Source organism: Halichoeres trimaculatus, unplaced genomic scaffold (genome assembly GCF_033239565.1).
Source record: "Halichoeres trimaculatus isolate MK-OKI-2021-1 unplaced genomic scaffold, fHalTri1.1 fHalTri1_scaffold_3, whole genome shotgun sequence".
NCBI classification, from domain to species: domain Eukaryota; kingdom Metazoa; phylum Chordata; class Actinopteri; order Labriformes; family Labridae; genus Halichoeres; species Halichoeres trimaculatus.
This window is the reverse complement of record NW_027437181.1, coordinates 20,187,184-20,209,327: the sequence shown is the minus strand read 5'-3', so window position 1 is coordinate 20,209,327 and position 22,144 is coordinate 20,187,184. Positions and strand designations below refer to the sequence as shown.

The window sequence follows — 22,144 nt, the reverse complement described above, 5'->3', positions numbered from 1 at the left end:
CTCAAGCTACCTCCTCCCTCACAACACATACGCCAAAGTCTTAAACAGCTGTGCATTGCTCAGTGGCTCCACTGACAAAAGCTGTTCAGCAGTTTTACTGGAATCACATCTTGAGCTCTATTGGGTATCCTAAACTGAGTAATTACCACGAAATATATCATGTTTGTAAGTATGAGTGTTTGTGTCTTCTTTATAACATCAAAAATCAAAGGAGCTTCTGTAAAGTTGCAATTTGGCATTGCTTGCACTCACGTAGCAGAATACTCAAACAATCCATAGTATGGATTGAACATCTCCTTTGACATGAGGAAGAACCACTCCCTGGCAATGCCGCCGTAGTCCAGTCCTTTCTCTCCCTCGAACTCAACCCAAAGTCGTGCCTTCAGCAGGTCTGCCCTCTTCACTGAGAGGATGCGTCTGTAGGAATCCTCCAGCACCGCATTTCGTCTCAGCTTCATCTCGAAGCGGTTTGGGATGTCCGCCTGCATACAAGCATACAGTGTTATTTAACACTTCATCATCCATAGGTTAAAAAACCCCAACACATGTGAAAGCAAGGCTTTGAAACTGGTAGATAAGGCAAAGGCAACACCAAAACCTGACTGTTCTTAGAATTTATACTAATATTGATTATTGTTTGTCAGTAACATATGTTAATAACATATTTTCTTGTAGTTTCTTTGAGACACTCACCGGTTTCTTCAGCTTCTTTCTGAAGTAGTCATACTTCTGTTTGTAATCTCTGGAATAAGGCACTGCCTGCAACAACAAAGCTCAGCGCTCAGAAACAACAAATCCATTTTACCCTTATGACCTTCAAAACCCGTTTACAGCGAACCTGTAAGCTACTAATACAAAATGTTATTTTTCAATTCCTTCAGACATGATATCACTGAACTAAAATCTGTAAAAAAATCTTTACTTACTGGTCCAGTTATAGCTGAGTTCTGTAACCTGGGATCGTCCCACTGTGTGGTCTTGGTGTCTATGAAATATATCACAAGAGACCATTTGTTAAATGGGGCTTTTTCATCATTAAATATCAGATCAAGATGTATTGCATGTATTGAGTGATACAGTACTGTGATCAATATAGAATATCCTCCCGTCACTGTGGACCCTCTCCTCCCAACCAGGCTGAAAAAATAACAACACAGTCTCAGATACCAGCCAGCGAAAACAATATGCAGCTTAAACAGCTATGATTAAACAATGTGTACACCAACACAGGGTAATTGAGACCGAATGGGTTTTTGCTAGTCTGATCTTGTTAGCCTAATTTTAATAACTGATCTCATGTAAACAGATGACCTTACCGGCAGGGGGCCGAGATCAGATGGATCGAGTGAGCCTCTCCTTCTAACGTGAACAGGAGTCTTCAACCTGGGGTCTCCCTGTTCACAGGACAACAAACAGGGTGTTTTTCAGAAAAAGATCTTTTTTTTTACACATGATATAGTATTTGAGACACTGATGGCTTGTAAGGATTCTATTCTTTAAATATTTTAAGTCTCCACCACATTGCAAGATGCTTACTTGCAAGTTAGACCATTTCATGTTGTTCAAATTAAAAAAAAGTAACTGTCCTTGAAGCCTGCCCTTTGTGGCCATCAAATAAACTGAATCCCTTGATGTTTGGTAACAATTTTAATGTGAGCTAAATGCATATGGAACTGCTGCCTTCTCACCCAGGTAGTAGTCTTTGTGTTGTGGTCGATAAAAAAAGGTCTCCCACTGGGAGCACTGCGAACCTCCCAGCCAGCTGGCAGGGAGCCAGACTCATAGGTTCTCTCAGGGCTGGGTGTGTGCCGAGGAGACTCTTCAGGGGATGTAGTCGGCTGAGCTGGAGGTGCAGCAGGGGCCTGGGCAATACCTGCAGTACTCTGTGGTGCTGGTGCCTCTGAGGTTCTCTGTTCCACAAAAAACAGGACAAAACATTAGAAGTGTGAGTGTGTAACAAAAGACTAATTCAACTTTTACAAACTTTAAACTTCAGGATTAAGAAGTTAGTTTGAATACAATAATTAAAGAGACGTATTCTGTACCTGAATGAAGGGCCTTGTCCATGAAGTGGTACGTGTGTTGTGGTTGACATAGTAGCGTCTGCCTTTAGTGTCTCGCTTCTCCTCCCAGCCTGGAGGAAGCCCAGCTGAGGTTGGAAGTAGCTATTGATTAAATTAAAAGAGAAAAAAATTACCAAAACTGAAAACTTAAAGCTCAATGAGTGACACAAAACAAATCCAGAATGTATATAATCACAATCTAACCATGTGCTGACTTTCATACCATTTTGAACATCAAAGAAAAAAAAAACATAACAAAAAAACCTGTGACCATCAACAATGAGCTAGGTGTGAGCTTTGAATACTCAGACAGGTTTCGTAAATTGTAGGAAGGAGTGATTTCAACAGAGAGTGAAACACTCACCACAGGATTAACGGGATGTTCCTCCCCTGTAGAAATCTGGGAGCTTCTTCTGATACTGGAATGGCTTGAATTACTTGCATGATTCTGCAGCAAAGGGGAGGATGTGAAAGACAATAGTGATCACTTAGCCATCAAAGTGAAGCTCCTTTCCCTTCCACTCAGTAAAAGCTTGTGGTTTATGTGCAGTTAATCTCATTATGAATCCCTCCTCTTCCGTCTACAGGAAACTAAAACCTCAAGCAGCACAAAAAATCAAACTCACTGTTTGGGAGGTGCCAGCTGTAGGCCCTGAAATGTGAACATTTCTCAGCTCATCGGCGAAAGCGAGGAACTCAGGGACAGGTGAGCGGGGTGAAGGTGACGTGAGCTGGTTACTACTGTGGTACAAGGTGGAGTCATCCTCTGTAATAATTTCCCAGCTCTAAAAGAAGAGACATCAATTAAGGCATGATGAAAGATAAAACCATAAAACTCCTTGGCTAAAATCTAAATTTGCTATAAACCTGACTCAGTTTGTTTGCTGTAAGGCAAAGTGGATTTACTTGAGTATTTTTTGGAGGGCCATAGCCTATCAGGCCTTGGAACTGTGACCAAAATGGTCCTTTTGTTTCAGGGTGTGCGAGTAAGAACTTTATCTGGCTGCATTCTTACGGCTGCATATGTTTTAATACTTCCTCTATCACAGGCACTGTTTAAGAAATTGTGTTTTTTTCCACTGACTTACTTAGTCTCCTCCACCTGCACTCTCTCCTGTTCTGGAGACAGAGCACCGTACACATGCGGCCCATATCACACACCAAAGACAGACAACTTCATGACAACGAGCGTTTCACTTTTTGTAGTGACAGTAACATTCAGTCTCCTCACTTAAAGATTCATGCAGCTCTAGACTCTTCTTGTTGAAGAGGATGCTGTTGGAGCTTTTGTTAGACAGAGAAATCAGAGCTAACCGCAGGATGAATCAACTTTTTAACCAGTGCAGGAGTATAACTCATGGCAGCTGATGCTCTGATAAACTCCTCATCAACCGGTGTCACACAGTTACCTGTCTCTGTGTGGCTCTGTGACCACAGTCAGAGAGGGTCTCATGCAGTGTCTTTGTATCAAACCAACTACAGGAGAGGGGCGGATGTTTTATAAGTTTTCGATGAAAGGCACAAGTGCAGGATTTGATTTGACTTTAAAAAATATAAGAGAGGATAGAACCATACCCAAAATTGGGGGATAAATAGGAGAAATTACAAGTCGGTTGAAAAGCAAGAGAGAGAGTTAAAAGGTGTGAGACTCCCTCCCAGATCAGAAGTTTTTGGTGTGTCGTTGGGTCTGTTTAAAATAATGAATTAATGTATGAGGCATATTGATAAAGAGGGAAAACTGAAGACATTTTCTTTCTAATTTTAGCTCATTTTAGTTGGTTTTGTAAACTTTTGTCACAATTTTGGAAAGTTATCATTTTTATTTTTATTTCAACAAAAATGTTTTTGCTCCCAATAATAACCCTGATATGTAAACACATGCATTTCTGTTGTAATGCTTTGCTTCTGCTGGTGCAACCAAGCGAGAATGTTGGTCGCACCAGTGCTACCGGTGGAAAAGTTAGTGTGGAGCGCTGCCCTCCGAGGCCATGCCAGAACTACGCAGTAACAACCACAGCATTACTGAGCTCCAACACAGGGGCCCTGAACCTTCAAATTTCTCTTCTACCTTTATGAAGTGAGTTTAGAGTGTGCTGTTCATCATTAAACCTTCACTTCTGAGTTTTTTGGTCAACTTCAGGAGTAAGACCCTTGTCCCCCTTGATAGGTGAGTTTAGGTGGCGGCCAACTGTAGAAAGAGTCCTGGTGGTTCTGCACTTTGTCCATTTACTGATAATGGAGGCCACCGTGCCCAATGGGACCTTCAAAGCAGCAGAAATTTTTCTGTACCCTCTCTTTGGCCGTTGTCTCTGAGGATCTCACCTGGCTCTTAAGCAGCAAAATACTAAACAACATTTAAAGCAGACACTACCTGCTTGGTAGGTAGTGCCACTTGGGCTTTCGGAGTTCTTTTTTAAGACACAAAACAGCTGCCTGCTGCAGCTAAAATGAGCCAATGCAGGAGGAGAGGAGGAGAGTAAACTAAAAGAAAAAACTCTTTGTGCTGAGAAATGACACAGCAGGAAGAAAGACAAACAGTGTCTCTAAGTGCTTGTGTTCACTTGAAACATAATTGTTATGGTTTTAATTTCTTTGAGGAAAACTCTTGGCTTTTACCTTCCAGGTGACACACCTTTCTTATGCCTCTCTCTGAAGCCTGAATACACAGTGAGGTATTGCATGCAGCACAATGATTCAGCATTTTTTATGGATGTGCAGCCAAGACTTTTTAGTCATTTGAAAGTAAACTATGTAAAAAACAGCCATAAAATAACAAATTGTACGCCCTCTCTTATCTTATTCTCTGACTTGCTCAACCAGCATTGCTCCCTCTCCAGCTTGTTGAGGTGAGGCCAACTATGAATGAAGTGTTCACCAAGTGACAAATCCTATATTTCTGTCCTTTAACTTGACATGCTGGAATTTAAAACTTGTTTCATTCTTATTAAAATCCCCCCATCATCTTATGATCCCCATCTGTCTTCTGTAAACAGAGTTGAAAACCCAGGTATGCCCAAACAGGAGTCAGAAACACAGAAAAGCAAGATAAGCAAGGCCACGGGTAAAGGGCGAAATGCAAATGAACATGCAAATAGATTTCAAAAAGTTAAAATTACCTCAGGAGACTCTCGAGCAGTGTTCTCATCATGGTCTGAGATCTGTCTGCGTGTAATAAAAGCATGCTCCTCTATATTATTGTTGGGTCTTCTTTGCATTCCAACATCATTGTCCCTGTTGAATACAGGCACACACAGAGACACAGTCTGTCAGGACCGGGCCAACAATGAAAGGGATGTGAATTTTTGCTCAGGAAAGATCATTCTTACTGCATTGTGGGTCGTTGCCACTGTGTGGTTCTGCTCTCATGGTTGACAAAGTAGGTCCTCCCCAGGTTGTCCTGCCGCTCCTCCCAGCCAGGGGGTAGAGCTGGCAGGAGCTGGCTTTGTCGTGGACCCGACATGTCCTGACCCTCCAGAAACTCCCAACCAGGCTGCGCAACACAATAAAAGGGTTCAAGCAGGATGGACATAGTATCATGGTGCCAGGTGTTCAATTTTACAAATTGAGCAAGCACGTGTGAAAGCATGAGGATGGGAGATCTAAGTGACATTCTGAATCATAAGCAATGGTAAAGGTAGAACAACTATAAGCTTGACCCAGTAACTTTAATCTCTAAAACAAGACTTCAAGAGTTAATCCAGATACATCATAATACAACAACGATATCGATACAAAGGTTACCCCCTCATATGTTTTTGAAGTTAAACTTACACCAATGTCTTCAGTCTGTTCTGGTGTTTCCTCCTCAGAGCCTGAGTTTTTTGGCAGGTAGGTCATTTTGAGACGTAGATGACCCTTGACCCTGGACTTGTGGCTGCTCGGATTAATAACAGTTGTTTAAAGAAGACATAAATACAACAACAGTAAGTTGATAATAGATACATTACTATAACCATGTCTCACTAAGAAATGAATAAAAATCATTCATTTAAGAATGAACTGAGGCCTGTCATTCTTCTGTAAATAAACACATGAAAAAAATGGAATGATTAATTTAGGAAAACATTAAACTGAAAAATCATGAAATCATGCGAACCTTCGTGGGTGAAGCAAAAAATCCTTGAATGTGTATGGCCTTTCTGTGTTAGGATTTTCTGTCTAAGAAAACAGGAGAAAGAAAATCTTTAGGCCTACAGACACTCTTCACAGCCACAGAAACAAATCTTCAGAAGTTATTTAACAGAGTATAGTTAAAGATATATATACATGACATGATGGTGACAAGGAGCCATGGGGGCTAATTTGTGGGTGTTGTATTTGTAATGAAACAAAGCAGGAACAGAACATAAACATGTCAGACTATGTTTTCAAAACTGCAGACAATGATGTGGAACAGACACGAGAATGAGGGCATACGTGTTTATATTTACATGGGAGCATGGGTGAGACTGAGGTTGTGAGCTTGTACAGTAAATGTTACAGTACAAACAAAATACGCCCAACTCACATGAACTTAGGCAAGCCAAAGATGTCTAAATACAAGAACAAACATCTCATGCAACTTAGGACTCACCGGTATCTGGTTTAAGGGGACGTCCACCTGTCCCAGAAAGTCATCACGTGTCTGACAGAGAGAGAGAGAAGAAGTCAAGATCATGATAATATTATCTCCCCCTAAACTCACAGACATGTGCACGGACACATGAGCACAGAAGACCGGCCTGGACATGTTTGTTACTAAGCCATCTTTGGAGAACGAATAACCACTGTGATAGTCCCACAGTGGTCAGATAATTAGATATCAACAAAAACCTGATCCTCAGCGACAAAAACTGAACAACGTGAAACAATGAAAGTCACTGTTCTGCTCTTTATGACTCTATAAGCCCTCAATGACTGGCTGTGTTGTTACAGCATTAAAAACTAGAATCAACGCAGTTCACACATTTTCGTGCCTTTATCCCAGTCATTCCAGTGTCAGTGTAAGAGGCACTGAATGCAAACTTACACTTCACAGTAGGAGTTGGATTTGTGACTAAATTAACACCCGCTGCAGGTCAAACTGCCAAAACAAGGTACTGAGTGTTTACATGAACAAATATAGATGAAGGCCTCCTCTGTCCTACCCTTGTGCTTTGAAAACTGAAGCCAAGAAAATCTGTTAGTTCCAGGAACTTTGTAAACAATAATTGTGTTGAGTGAGTATTTCACTCAAAAGAAAATGTAAATCAAACAAACAAAAAAGAACCCCATACCTAATGATAATTACTTGCCATCTGTTGATCTCAGATTAAACATTACTCATTGTCAGCATAAGCTAGGAGTCAATAGAAAGACGCTGGTGGCTTGAATGGAAATTAAAGCATCAGATTTAAGCTGTAGCTGGGAATTTCTTGTAATTCAGATCCTTTTTCTTAATTTACTTATTAACCATATTGATTATTTAGCACTGAAATGTGAAACAAATCTGATTTAAGTGTTTTTTCTTTTTTTGACTGGTGGGAACAAGATGATTTATTTACTTTAATAAACTTCTCAATCAACAACAGCGGATGCGTGCCCAACTTGAGAGCAGAAGCATTGTGGAGTATAATGGTTTGACGACAGACGTTGGGGAGTTAACCACTAAAAAACACATTTTTAAACTTAATATCACTATTTTGACGGGTGGTAAACAGCTCCCAGGTTTGCAAAATAGCAGTGAGTGGATAGAAGAGATCATTAAGTGGACAGATATAAGGTAGATAGATGTTTTGGCAGAGAAATCCAACGTGTGCCCTAGAGAGTATTTTAAACACACAAGTGTCACACTATGCTCATGACTGCATTATCCATTGACACTTAGTAGACTGTGACATACCAGGACATAAACATGTGTCAATAAATCAGGAACCCTCCCAAACCATAACGAGCACACAGACTGCAGAGTCTGAGACCTGGTTTATAATAAAAGAACCAGAAAACTACGTCCTGCACCAAACTGGTGCCAAATCAACTCCACCAAATCAGAATATCAATGGTTGTGTATTTTCAAGATTAATAGACTGGTTAATAATTTCATAATATTCCGTAATTTTACTTTGATCGTAAAATTCTGTTTTCTGTTAATCATAATTCAAAGGTTCACTTATAATTTACTCTTTATATTGAGTCCATATCTGGTCGTACCCTGGGCCAAAACCAACTTTTTCCATTGAATATGCAAAGTAAAATCTGCACTCTGAATATCAGCAGTTAACTTTGCTTTTTTGCAGTCAAACCTGTTTAACTGAGGTTAGATAAAGACGGCACATTTAATTACACACCCACAGACGTTGCAGGTGTTTCTGTGTAAAGTGTGACCCTGTTAACTGGTGACTCCCAGCCGTTGATCACTAATACTTTCAACTGTTAGTCGCCAGTTAGCACCGTCGCTATTAACTCCAAAACACTGGTTGCTCTGTAACCATCAAAACTTGATAGACGTTGCCTCCGTTGTATAGTATTGTTTCTGACAACTGACCACAGAACAACCGTAAACTTTGATGGTGCTAACAGGTTGAATTAGCATTTAAGAGATGCGACTGAATGAATGTAGCTAAAACACTGCGTCTGCGGTCCAAATGCGTGCCCATCTTTATGATGATGTAGACTGAAAATCCCTCTATACTTTTCATTGACAAATATCATTGATAAATAGTAACAGTGCTTCCCCGAATGCTTCTATCACTCCTCATATCCAATGAGCCACTGCATGCATGGTTGCAAAGCTTTTATCAGAAGGCACTAAACAGATATTGCTTGCATACCAAGTGGGAATCTGAACTCAGAGTTTTGTTATTGATGGTTATAATTTTTTTACATATCATTGCAGGAAACTCAGTTACATGCTTATCAACATACATTATAGCTTTGTTTTCAACAGGGAATATAAATGAAGAATTTTCAGAAACTTTGCAGACTGAGTCAAGCTAAGGGACATTTTTTAACTAGCCACTGTTGAGTTTAACCACAAAATGTTTGCTCTTCTTAATCCAATATTTTATAAGTCATTACCTCTGCACATCAAAATCAACCTTGTATCTGAACGACTGACCCCTCAGTCATATTAAAACTCAGCTCAGTATTTCATGATCAGGAATAAATAAGTGATAAAAAACTACAGGCTGGTATCAATGACTGTCTCTGTGGTTTTAAAGGGAAGTAAGCGAGTAAAACAGTAAAAAAAAGTTTAGTTTAGCATGTGGCATTAAGCAGCGCTGACCACATACTGCATAAGGTTGTGGCAACCACCAAGCCACATATGTTTTCTATCTGTGAAGCAAGTTCAGTGATATCAATCATAGCTTGGCAACGACAAACTACTTTCAGCAGGTGGACTGCAGCATGGGAAACCCTAGCTTCCAAAGTGCAGCACAGATTTTGTCCTTAGAGCAGGCAAAAAGGATCTGATGATGAGACATCCTATAAGTAACAAGCACACAGAGATATGCCGGCACAAGAAAAGTCAATGATGGGTTCTGTGGATTCAAGAGACTACTAAAACTGTAGGCACAAAGCTTTAGCATCATGACAAAATTAAATTAATACTGTAAAATAGTTATTTATCTAACTCTTTAAGAGGACAAAGTCTTTCTGGATGCTACTCTGTTACAGCTTCAAAACAGTTAAGGTCAAAAGACTGCTTTGAATTAGTTGGACTGTTATGATGTTGTGGTTTCTCTCAGTCATATATGATGAATGTGAAGGAATCCAACTTAAACCAAAAAAGTATGTGCGCATTTGTTAACAGAAAACTGATTTGTTATGGCTGAGCAGAGAGATTTCTGATTTATGTTTTGACCTGAGGTAACTCAAAGTTGTTCATTAACCACTGGGATGAACCATGTGGGGTTGTGAAGGTAACTGCTGATAAAAAAAGACAGACCAATAGTGTTTCCACTGTGGATTTTTTATCACAAACACAGCAGTAAGCTGCGTCAACAGCAATGCATTTAATGTAAAGCCATTCATTAGTTTTAAAATGACAGTTGCTGAAAATAAAGTGAAATAAATGTTGTAAACAAAAACTGTCACTGTTGTACAAAAGTGCTAAAAATATCAAGTCTATTAAAACTTATAGTTATGTATTTTGACCAACTTCTTGTGTCAATTTTATATATGATTTTTTTACATTTTAATTTTTATATCAGATTTGTTGTAGGAAGTGTATTTAATATTGTTCCTACAGTGTTTGAAAGCATGAGGTGACTGGTTTTACCACTGCTGTAAAATACGTCACGTACAAAGGTCACCATCCATTTGAGTCAATAAAATAACCAATACTTTATTTACATAAAAACATCCTTCAGTTTCCGAGGAGAGTGATTTAAATGCTGCTTACGAGAATGTCTTACTATTGTGACATCTTTCCTGGCAGGTAGAATAAAGACTTCTAATGATATGTAACCAAAGAGAGCATGGATAACACAGTTGTTGCTTCATTGTGGTTGTGTGTGTTCACAGTGTAAACAAAGGTTTGTAATACTTAACATGATGTCCATGTGCAATGTGACTCTGTACCAAATAAACATAAATGACCATGAATATGAAAGCTTTAGCAAAATGCATTAAGTAGAGGCTAAAACTTCTGTGGCATTTTAGAGTATAAAAGTAAAACCTAGATTAAGAAATTAAATCAACTTCAGTTTTTTTTTTAAGTAAGTGGGCTGGTTAATTACTGAAGGAGCTTTTCTTACTTGACAAGCTGCTAAATGCAGGGAGAGGGCTGACACCTGATACTTCATAAACACTGCATAGCAGGGGGACCCATAGGGAAGGGACACACCACCCTTTACTGGTAAAGGCTCACTCTCCTGTCCTGCCTACATTACATACCCCCACCACACAGACACACACACCATGTCCACAGATGGCTGGCATGACTGTGCACTGCTCTAGTATCATGCTGTTAAATTTGAATCCACGGGACTGGGCAGTGCTACAGACCACCAGACTATCTGGAGTCAGGGGGAATATTTCAGAGGAACTTTATTTATATCAGCAAGAGGCACTGCTTTTCCCACCACTAAAATTAGCCCGGGTAAATACTTATGTCGATTACTCATAGTGCTAACAGAATAATAAAATGGAGGTACTACTCTAAATTTTAGCATCTTTTCACATATACCAAGAGTTCAACAGACTTGAAGTTGTAAAATAAACTACTTTTACTTAACGTTCCAGCTTTTCTTGGAAACCAATATTCAAATGGATTTACTGTAATGTAACCCAATACCTCTGAATGTTTGTCCACATTGGGCTTGTTAATTGCATGACTTAGCTGTAGCAATCCTCTCAGTTACTGAATTTCGCTCACTTGTAGTAAGTCTAATGGTTGAGTACACAAAGTTTTTAGGAGTTTGAATGGCAGAAGCAGTAAAGAACAGCTTTATTACAGAACATGTATTCCAGATGAACCTCAAATTGATCCCAACTTTAAAATTTTCCTAAGCATCAGTTAGATAAAGAACCAAAGAATAAGTTTATGGTTTTGTTACATGCAGTTTTCATGACTGTCCAAAAGTAAGCAAAGTTGCGTCACCAGAGCAGTCAATTCAAAGCTTGAGGAATCCACCCCAACAAGTTTAACCACATTACAGGACACTGTAAAGGGCGCCTTTAGAGAGAATTAGCCACAGAAGGATTTTTGAGGCAGAGATTTTTAAAGAACAGTTTGCTTCTAAATTTAAAATGAAGTTTGTGAGGACGGTAACTCAAAACTCACCTTGTGTTTTTGATCCAGACTCTGCGATGTATTATTTCCTTTGTGACTGGTGTTTACATCCGTTACAGAGCTAGGTACTTTAGCTGGGCAGCATGGAGACAAATGAATGTGCACATGAGGGGAGCAAGGGCTGCTGAGTTTTGGATTTGAAACATGACATGAAATTCCAGTGTTAGCATAGGGAACTTCAAGGGAAAAGCTCCTTTGAATGGCACGATGAAAATGGTTTTCCTCAGGCCTGTCCTGGCCTTTTCCTGATACAGAAACCCTCTGAATTTTCTCACTTGGTCGAGTTGAAGAAAACAAACATGCAGAAGTACTACGATATAGTTTTTTGCGAGGGTCAAGTTCACCCTCAAGTTGTGTGGCCCTGTGAGGCCCCTCAGGATATCCCACATTAACTGTGGCAGTAGTTGTAGCTCCATTCCCGAAAATCATTGGTCTATGGTGGGCAAAGTGCAGCAGTACACTGCTTGAGTGCCGATTTGATCTGTCTAAAGTTGATGACAGTTCCATCATTTTACTCCTATCTTCAACTCTGTTTTTTGGTTCATCCTTAAGAGGAATATTAAATTGCACCATGTGTTTGGTATCCCTGAACTCAGCTGAACAGCTTCCTTTTGGGAGACGATGGCCACTTAACGCAGTGGTCATGGACCCTTTGCACGTCAGTTCCTCGTCATCTTGTGAGAATGGCTGAAATGATGACTGATGAGAGCCCTTTGTTGGTGGGAGAGTAGGGAGAGCCACTGGACTCACTGGGGATGCCGGTGGAGTGCTACACGGGCTCTTTGGGAATATCACCAAGGATGAGCACCGTCTCAGTGGGACCTTAGATTTGCAGCAGTGTAGACATCTATCCTGGGTGGTCCTGTGTTTTTCTGGAGCCTCTGTCTCAAAGATGCTGTTACTGCTACAATATCCAGGATCGCTGGCCATGCTGCTGCTGCATGAGCCTCCTTCAGAGCCGCTGCCTGCTCCTCCTTCACTGCCTCCTGGGTCTCCATCTTCTATACTGCCATCCACTTCACCATTTGGCTTTCCACAGGGCTGCAGCGAGATCTGCAGAATGCTCTTCCTGTTACATGCTCCAGTATTAACCCCGGGTATGAGAACTGAAGAGTACCGCTGTAAATTAGCATAGTCTGGTGACAGAGGAGTCACCTTTAAGTGGACAGAACTGTGCGCCAGAATCTCTGCGGGGCTACAAGCTGGCACACTGACTCCGCTCTCCTCACCATGGCTGCTGAGGCTCTCTGACAGAGGGTCAGTGTTGCTTCGTCTCGAGGCGAAATGCAAGCGCAGCCTACGTGCCATTCGCTTAACTCTCTAATCCCTGCAGTGCTGGTGAGAGCCGCATGATCAAACTTGCTGGTAGGAAAAAAGGAAAGCAACTGCTCCAAGCGCTGCTCTGTGATCACAATCATTAGCGGCTGTACATTTCCAAAATAGCTCTGGTGACAACCTACATTCCTCTTCAGGCTGATCTCAGCTTTTAGTCAGAGGAGGTCAGTGGTTTCGTTTGGAGACATGACCCAAACATACGACCTTTGAAAGAAGAGCAATCCCAGACGTTAGCTCCCTTCAGAGAGCTTGAACATTTTAAGAAAAACAAAATGACACAGGGTCTTAAGCACTGAGTTCTGCTGCTGACCCACTTTATAACCTTTGCCTAGCCTAGCTGCTAACTCACTGTACCTCCTGAGGTCCAACCAGAGTGATATCAAAGCCCTTGTGTCTCTTCCAGTCGGCTTTCTCCTGTGTACCCTTTCTCAAAAAAACAACAACAAGGGAGCCCTCTATGCTGCCTCTTAGACTAAAGCGCTGGTAAACTGTTACATCTGCCCCAGGCCACTCACTTAAGACTCTACTTCCTGCAGCAGCCATGCATCTAATGTTTCTCCTGCTCTGTGCCCCCACAAATATTTTTACCCACTGCTATTGAGTTACAGGAAATCAAAGAGAATGATTTTCAACAGAATTCTGCTAAAAACTGAAGAGTAAACTTAAAAAATATCACAGTATGCAATTAGTAAAACACAAGAGCATGTGGAAAAGTGCAAAAGACAAACTTAGTCCATGCAAAAATAAACTATGTAAATGTATTTTGCTTGCACAGAGTCCAAACATATGTCAAAGAAGAGATGTTAACCTGACATACGATTTGTCTGAGTACAAATATGACGGTGATACAAATCAGGCAAAACTGGGAAAGCTTCCACGGTGACATGACACCTGTTATATGACACTTCATGTAACAGTCAATACTGGTCTTATTTCCTTCGCATGGCTGTTGACAGTCCCATTTATTAAGAGCAGACTATTGTGTGCCAGTATGCCCTATTTCAGGACATTACACTGCATCCAAAACAGTTCCGGTATAGGCAGTAATACTGAGAGACATATCCAGGATAAAGACATGATTCACTGAAAGACTGCAGGAGAACTCATCACCTATTTTTTAAACCAACACAACAAGCTACTAGGAAACCTTGTGATCAGCTATTAATCACTCACCCAGCCAGGAGAGATAAGATGTGTGACGCACACATGACCCATTTATGGCAAGTCATACTGTGTGGCGTAATGGGCCCATAATAACACAAAGCTGCCAGTAATATACCAACGAATGTGTCACAAATACTAACAATGCGCTGCCCAGCAATGAAGGGCAAGCTATATTTAATAAACACTTACAATGACGTCATCATAAACTGTGTCAGTGGGGTGTGGTCAGGGGTGGGGGTGAGCTCAGTCAATCAGCAACGGGTGCTGTAATGAGTTAAGATAATGAGCTGCTAAACCCTTCATGTTTTAAAGTCCTCATACCATACACACATGCATGCCCACGTGCATACATCCACACATCCACACTCCAACCACAACTAAGAAGCAAAAATAACCATCTTTCTGCAGCCAATCATATCCCCAAGTTGAAAAATTGCATATTGATGGGCATGGAAAGGATGCTAATATTTATTTGCACGGTACAATTTCTGCCACCAGCGGTCGGTTTCTACTTTCAGAAGCAACCCCTCCGGGATGTATCTATAAACAGACTTTACAAACACTTTGGAAAACTAACTTTGTCATAACCTTGCAACTTGAACTTTGACCCTCTTGGTTAAACAAGTTTAGTAGAAAATGTCAGTGCTCGGTCAACTGGCTTATCTTTCTCTGCAGTGCATGCATGTACATAGCAGCTGTGCCATGATTTGTCACCATATCAGTAGAGGTTTCTCATTAAACCTTGTTGTAACCACAAGGAAAACACAATGCACCTGTAAAGTTTCTAGATTAGTGCTGTACTCCTTGATGGCCTTTAACCTGACATACTTGTCATGTTTTCCTTGCATAGAGCTTCATGTCAACAGTTTTGTAGTTTTATAAGGCAAAGTTCCTTGTTAACTATGGTAAGTAATAATTATAAAGTCTTTGGTTTGGTACTTGTTCATGTAATTATGTCATTTTCAGCTTCCAGGTGATCAATTTTGAGTATTAACTTAAAAATCACAATTTAATAATTGTTTTTGTCAAAGTCTGAAAACTTAACTAATTGTAAGCACACTGGAAAAAAATGAACTCTTATCAAGTAATTTTGTCATTTTCAGTAGTAAATGTCTTGTTATACTTGATATGAGCCACATTAGCCTGACCAGTCCAGAAAAACCTCTTGTTTCAAGTTATTTAAAACCAAAAATGAGGTCAGACTTGCTTGTAACAAGTAAAAAGAATCTGTTGATGGAACAAGAGAAAGTTCCTTGTATTAAGACATTGTTCTAATTTTTTGCCAATTTTCGAGCAAATTTTTCTTGTTCTTCCATTGGCAGATTTTTTTACTTGTAACAAGCGATTCAGACCTCATTTTTGTCTTAAAATAACTTAAAACAAGACATTTTTCTGGATTGACCAGTTGAATGTGCCTCATATCAAGTAAACAAGACAATTTTTACTTAAAATAAGACAAAAACATTTGATAAGATTTTAGTTTTTTTGCAGTGCAGTTGCTGCATTACTATACAGCAGTTAATATCACCATACTAAACAAAACGTAAGGACAGTATCTTTTAGCTTTCGTTTGATTTGCAAAGTATGAAGGCTTCTCTCCTACCAACCCCCTCAGTATCTACCCTAAAGCAGAACCAGCAAAGACATCTGAGAAAGTTTTTTGTTTTTTTGGCTGAAGGTAACACTGAACACTTTTACCTGGGAGCTGGGAAGAAAAATTGCTGAGCTCAGCATGAAGTAGATGAATATAACAGTTTTCTAGCATTAAGAAAAAGATCAGGTGTTGCAGTGTCCATCACACTCCAACACACAGTGGGTTATACAAATACTTGCCCAAAATGCAGAGCTTTCAACTAATAGAGAGAGAGAACATACAAGCCTAAACAAAGAAAAGATCGTGATTTTTTACAGAGATATATTTATACCGTAAGAATACGGAAACATCAATCAATTATTTTATTTTTCTTTTAGAACAAAGTGAAATTAGATTTTCATTAAAAGAATCAAATTTAAAATTCATGTAAAAAAAACCCACTTCACTAAAAAAGCCAAACTGCTCACTCATTTTGGAACTTTTGAGCTTGCTCCTACAGCAATTCAAATTAAAAGCCTAAAGTAACAGAAAACTAATTTTAGTTATGCAAGGGACTTCATAGATTAATGAGATTACAGATCAAACTATGAATCACAAAAGTTTACTGCGTGAATGACAGTGACGGACCAACCAACCCAGTTTCAACAAGTTTTCCTCATTCTGCTCATCCCTCAGTGTATCAGAGCAGGAGTGTCTCACACGTGCATGAAAGCACGTTCACAGCACTGACACAGACACACCCTCCACGTTTGTACAAAATCTACCTGAAGTATGACAAGGCAGCCTGAAGTCAGTCACACCCAGTTTTTGCTTCATCATGTGACCAAAAACTTCATGTGATATAATAAAATGTCCTAGAAACCTCTATAAACCAACAAACAGCATCTAAGTATATCCAACTTATCATGTGAGGCTTGTTAAACTACAAGAACACTTTAAGCTAGAGGAGAAAAACACTATTAGAGAGTTATGATAATCATGAACAGATAACAGTGGGATGAAACGGTTACACTGTTTTGCATTGTTACCACTTACAGTTATTTTTGTGTGTCAGATAAACTGCAGTGTATCACCGACATTACTTTTCTACATACCTAGTGTGTAGCTACTTGTTGTATTCGCTGAGCCACTCTACTAGTTCAGACAGGTTGGTAAAGCAGTTTCATGCTGTGGGGAGGTGAAGCACAGAAATGCCATAACTCACTGTTTTCACTCAAATAAGAAAAAATATTTCCATAAACGATTGGTATTCATAAATTTAAACATTATGATTATCATTAGTTTTGGCTGAAAAAGGGCCTTATAGCCATAAGGATGTGGACATTCTAGTTTGATTGGTACAGGGTTAAACCGTAGTGTCATCTAAAATAACAAGATTGCTTGTTTCAGTGTCTGTATTTTTCTTTACAGATGCAAAAAATGTTGGGCTTTCTATGTTTCTAACTTCTTGGCTGTGTTTACATTACATACAGATCACACCATCTCAAACAGCACAATGCTGTGACTGCTCAGATGATCTAGGGTCTGAGGTGCATCATATCAGCATGAAACTAGGTCAGCAGCTGTACTGATATCATGCTACAACTGGCACTTCAAAAAGCTTTGACGTTGCTGTGCACTTACAGTATGGTCAATAAAAGAACAATCCTTTCTCGTTACTTGATCTGCCAACCCACAACGGCCCACACCTTACTTCTCACACGGTTGTCAGCATACTTCAGAACCTTGTGCGTTTGTGTCCTAATACAAACTTGTTTGCTAAACATAAAAGATATCCTTCTTGGCTGCATGCTATTCAACACCTGATTTGATATGTAGATAATACAATTTCCATCAACACCTAAAGCAACAGACATTAACTGGCCCTTATTTAGAGGTCTGACTAATTAGGTATCTCAGTTTTGAACAATATCAGTCTGACCATGGCAAAATAAAGGCGTACCTATCAGGCAGACAAACCAAAGGTAACCTTGCACTAAATGGATAATAAAACATGACACTTTCCCTTATTTGGTATTTGTAGTGTTTTATGGCATACACACATTAATTACTAAAAGGGGGTTGCCTCTGTATCAAAGTATTTCAGCTTTAACTTATTCAAAGTTTTTCCCCAAATATGTCCCTCTGAACTGTAACCAGCAGGATGAGACATCCCCATTAGTAACACAAGGAAAAAACATTTAAAAATATGATCAACTATAAAATACTGTACTATCTTACTGTTGATAAACTTTTTTGATCTTATCAAAAACATTTATCATCATTTTTTTCTCAGCCTGTGCAAACAGCATGTGGTCTTCTGTACAGAGCTTTAAAAACCTGGATGCCTTTCCTGTTATAAATGAATACCTTTCTTCCTACATAACATGAAAGGGAAACTTGTTGGTATTTACAAGCTAACACTGCAGGTTATTGTATTTGATTTTAGAGAAATAAATTCAAATAAGGACCTGAACTCGATCAGTACAAAACAAATAATTTCAGGCTAAATTTAAGTCTTTTGTTAGTAATGTCAAAACTGGAGGCGGATGCTGACTAAATGACTTACCAAACGATTCTCATCAAACACCTCCAACAGCAGTCGGTGCTTTCTGGGATCAACCTGAAACATAAAACAATTAATTAAGTTCTTGATTTCACAATTACAACATTTAAACAAAGTCAACAATGCAACTGTCAGTGGTTAAGTGAGTAACAAACAGTTGGCGATTCATTTTATCAAATACAACAAAACTAACTTCTTGTTGCAGCTCTAACGCAAAAAAAAATCATCATCAGTGTAAAAAGCTCACTTACTCGGAAGAAGAACTCTTCATTCCAGTTTGGGTCCAGTGTCTTCAGAAACCACAAAGTAGGAAGGAAAGTTTTAATTAGAATTAAAAATATGCATCACAAGTAAAATTGTAGAATCTGCATGGGTAAATTTTCATTAACTTACCTTTTTAATGGTTTTGGTTTGTAGACTTGTGAGTTCTCCATTGACAGGGTCATAAAGAGACAGTCTTGTATAGGGATCACTGTGAGGAAAAGGGAGACACATTTTGACCAAGCAAGGGTGTAAGCACCCATCAACATAGAATCTAACAGTTACCATTCACTGTCTCTGCAAAGCATCTCTGAAATGCTGCCAAGAGAAAGTTAAGCACCTAGAATTGTTGCTTATTTAGACCAGAGAGTGCACTTAGAACCCAGAAACATCAATATAATGGTTTGAGATACTCTATGCTCCCTGCAAAGCTGAGTCTAATCTTTAATGGTTGGTAAACAGAAAATGCATTTCATCCACACAATTATCTTGCATTGCATGTTGCACTGCCTGTTGTAACAGCCACTTTTTTTTAAATCAGTAATGTATTGAGTGGCTAATGTAAAAATGGTACTCAAACAGCAGTTTTGTGCATTCGGAAATGTGGACATAAAAACCTCAAAGAAAATGTCTTCAACTCAAAGACACATTCTAAAAACACTTGATTTTGATGGAATGTGTTGAGAATTTCAACCACTAAAAGATAAACGGGTTGACAACTCAAACTGGGGTCTTTCAAAGAGTTCTCAATTTGGAGAATCATTTATTTTTTCCTATAGTGGTACAATAAGCCAGCAAGATGACACTGTTATGATGAATAACTTAAACACACATTCTTTATTAAACTGCTTTCAGACACAACCTGTGTCTTATCTGTTTGTGCTTGATTCAGCTTCCTGTTGAGGTTGAGCATTTGTGCGTTCTGTTTGTGTTGCATAAGGCTTTATTTCCCCTGAAATACAGATTACCTGGTCTTTTCCCACAGATTAACTCAGAGCATCCTAAAATACTTAAAAAATATTCTCAATATTTTCAATTCTTAATATGAATGAGAATTATCAATGTAGCCTTGAAAGGTAAAATATAATATAGTTTATTTGAAATCAGCGTTCAACTACATTATTAAAAAATTAATGGAAATAGTTTCGAGAAATAGATATCTTTTGATTCATTTTATTTTATTTACTGTTCTTCTTTTGTGTTAATCTATGTACATTTCTTAAGACTTAGATTTGCTCTTAGAAATAAAATAAAGAATAAAAAATGAACATTTAATTTTATATTCATTGAAAAAAAAATATTGTAAGAAATACTTTTCTCTGTGAGACTTGTTTGATGCAATATTCATTTCAGCTTAGTAAATTTAGTCCTATATCAAAGTTAGTAGCAGTAATCTTTCAATTACTTACCTGGCTCCAAGTATATCTTTTTTGGCCAGGCCAATCCCAGCAATGACTTTCACTTTTAAGATTCTGGTTTCCTCCTGAAATTAAATGAACAAATATAGTGATTAGATTTTGGCATGGACAAAAACACGAAAGTAAAGAATGTGAATGCTCACACCTCATACTTTGAAAATACAGATGACTCTGGGCTGACTGATTAAAACTAAAAGTTGAAAATCATATAAGGGTCGTGGTGGTGGTGGTGGTGGTGGTTTAGCCAAATTGGTACGGTAAGATTTTTTACAATCTCAATGACAAATCTTAATTTAGTGATATATTATTATTTTGTTTATATAAGATGAATGTAACCATGAAAACTTCACTGAGATTAAAAATCACCTTTGCAAGATTGTCCTGGCCAAGATTGCACATCACATTTCCCCAAAGTTATGGACATATCAGAGCATCTACCACCCTGATGCGTCTATCTTCTAACCACCCAGAGCTACTCTGAGAACATTTCAAAAGACCAGTTCCCTCAATCCCAAAGCCTCCTGCAGCAGATTGCAAGCTTCAGGACAAGTAAAACTGTTTTTCTGCATTTTGAGAAGCATTCTGGGGACAGAAAGCAAGATCAAGTCTTGTGACTGAATCACAGAGTGAAGGCAGCAGCCTCCAGTATTTTCCAAATCAATGATGATAATAGTAATAGATTACATATGTAAAAGGAAAGCAAGTCAGAATTGTGTTATAAATTTGACAATGTCAGGGATTTAGTTTACACACAATGCAGGCCAGTCAACTTTAGCATACAGGCAGCAGCATGGATGCACCAATCTAACTTTTCTGACCCCGATGCCGATACCATTTTTTAAAGAACAATCTGCATGCCATACTGAGGGATAAGACTGTTAATGTTTTGAGTAAAAGACAAAAAATGAGTATATAACATTAATGACGTTGATATTTGTTGAAACTAAAAAGAGTTAAAATGTTTACCAACACTTTGGTAAAAACAATGCTTCGGAACTGACAAAAATTACTATTCAGTTGTATACTTTTATACCCTGTACCAAATCTTAATTTAACCTAGATGTCAGATTTGGATTGATCCTTTCCCACTGATACCTGACCCAGCTTTGAGGGGCTGGATCAGACTGATACCTGACACCAGGGTCGGGATTGTGCATCCCTAGGCAGCATTAGGGAAACTGGGGCTGGGGTGTTTCATGGTAACATACATGTTAGGTGTTTCATAGTTCCATGGTAAACATTATACAGGAAGTGAAGCCTCTGAGACTATGCATGCAAACATCATCTTAGTCAGTCAGGGGTATGACAGTGGTAGCAACAGTCTCAGGAAACAGGAAATGTGAAAAACATGAGTTATCTCTGCAACTTTAACTTCCTTCCAAGTCTTCTGAGTATAAGGTTAATGTAGTTATTGATTACATTTTGTTTAAAATGAGCAGAAACACCTTCTTCAAAGATCTGTTATAGTTAGACACTCACAGATATCGCTCTGGAGAATACGCAGTTTTAACTTAATTATTTGAAAATGATTAGATAATAGACTACAGATGACTCTGGATATAGAGTTCAACAGCCATGTAATCTGAAAATGATTTATTAAAGTTACAGCAAACAGTCTTGGTCTTGATTAATCACACAAGCCACCCAAGACTCAATTCACTTACTTTATATCAGCAATCAGAAAATGAATGATAATATTAGGAAAAGACAACACATTGTTGCTTGTCTTTTTCATATTATATGCCAGCTGTTGTATAAAAGCGATCTCACATTCAGGTTGTTCTGTTTCAGTGATTACCCACATGGCTGTGATTATCTTTGGCACACAGCCTGCGGCCTTGAGCATTGGACAGAATCACAGCCATATCCAGAAATGCATCCCTCCCTCTTGTTTTGACATTTCTTGAATTAAGCAGAAGTTTGGCCTTGAATCATGAGTTACATCTCATTTGTCCAGACACTAAAAATCTTTGGTTACAGTTGGCTTTAACTCCTCAGGCCAGTTAGGTA

The 22,144-nt window shown here is 38.9% G+C and overlaps 2 protein-coding genes across 3 annotated transcripts in view; both read right to left on the bottom strand.

Moving 5' to 3' along the window:
- nedd4a (NEDD4 E3 ubiquitin protein ligase a) overlaps positions 1-22,144 on the bottom strand; it is a 29,039-nt gene that overhangs the window by 5,838 nt on the left and 1,057 nt on the right. Inside the window, exons 2-19 of one of the 2 annotated variants that reach the window (XM_074666149.1) lie at positions 20,126-20,199; positions 18,849-18,927; positions 18,707-18,745; positions 18,459-18,512; positions 6,637-6,687; positions 6,160-6,221; positions 5,835-5,937; positions 5,390-5,553; positions 5,180-5,294; positions 2,690-2,848; positions 2,428-2,511; positions 2,046-2,165; positions 1,689-1,910; positions 1,317-1,394; positions 1,083-1,137; positions 927-985; positions 694-759; positions 253-482 (exon numbers count right to left, since the gene is read on the bottom strand). In XM_074666149.1, coding sequence (XP_074522250.1) covers positions 253-482; positions 694-759; positions 927-985; positions 1,083-1,137; positions 1,317-1,394; positions 1,689-1,910; positions 2,046-2,165; positions 2,428-2,511; positions 2,690-2,848; positions 5,180-5,294; positions 5,390-5,553; positions 5,835-5,937; positions 6,160-6,221; positions 6,637-6,687; positions 18,459-18,512; positions 18,707-18,745; positions 18,849-18,927; positions 20,126-20,199 — 1,814 coding nt within the window. Of the gene's footprint in view, positions 1-252; positions 483-693; positions 760-926; positions 986-1,082; positions 1,138-1,316; positions 1,395-1,688; positions 1,911-2,045; positions 2,166-2,427; positions 2,512-2,689; positions 2,849-5,179; positions 5,295-5,389; positions 5,554-5,834; positions 5,938-6,159; positions 6,222-6,636; positions 6,688-18,458; positions 18,513-18,706; positions 18,746-18,848; positions 18,928-20,125; positions 20,200-22,144 lie in introns of those variants that run through there. The other variant, XM_074666150.1, reaches the window with a different exon arrangement.
- On the bottom strand, positions 11,397-13,125 carry LOC141787768 (uncharacterized). The gene is made up of 2 exons (XM_074666434.1): positions 11,809-13,125; positions 11,397-11,411 (listed from the first exon to the last, which is right to left on the bottom strand). The coding sequence occupies exons 1-2, from the start codon at positions 13,123-13,125 to the stop codon at positions 11,397-11,399; spliced, it is 1,332 nt and encodes a 443-aa protein (XP_074522535.1).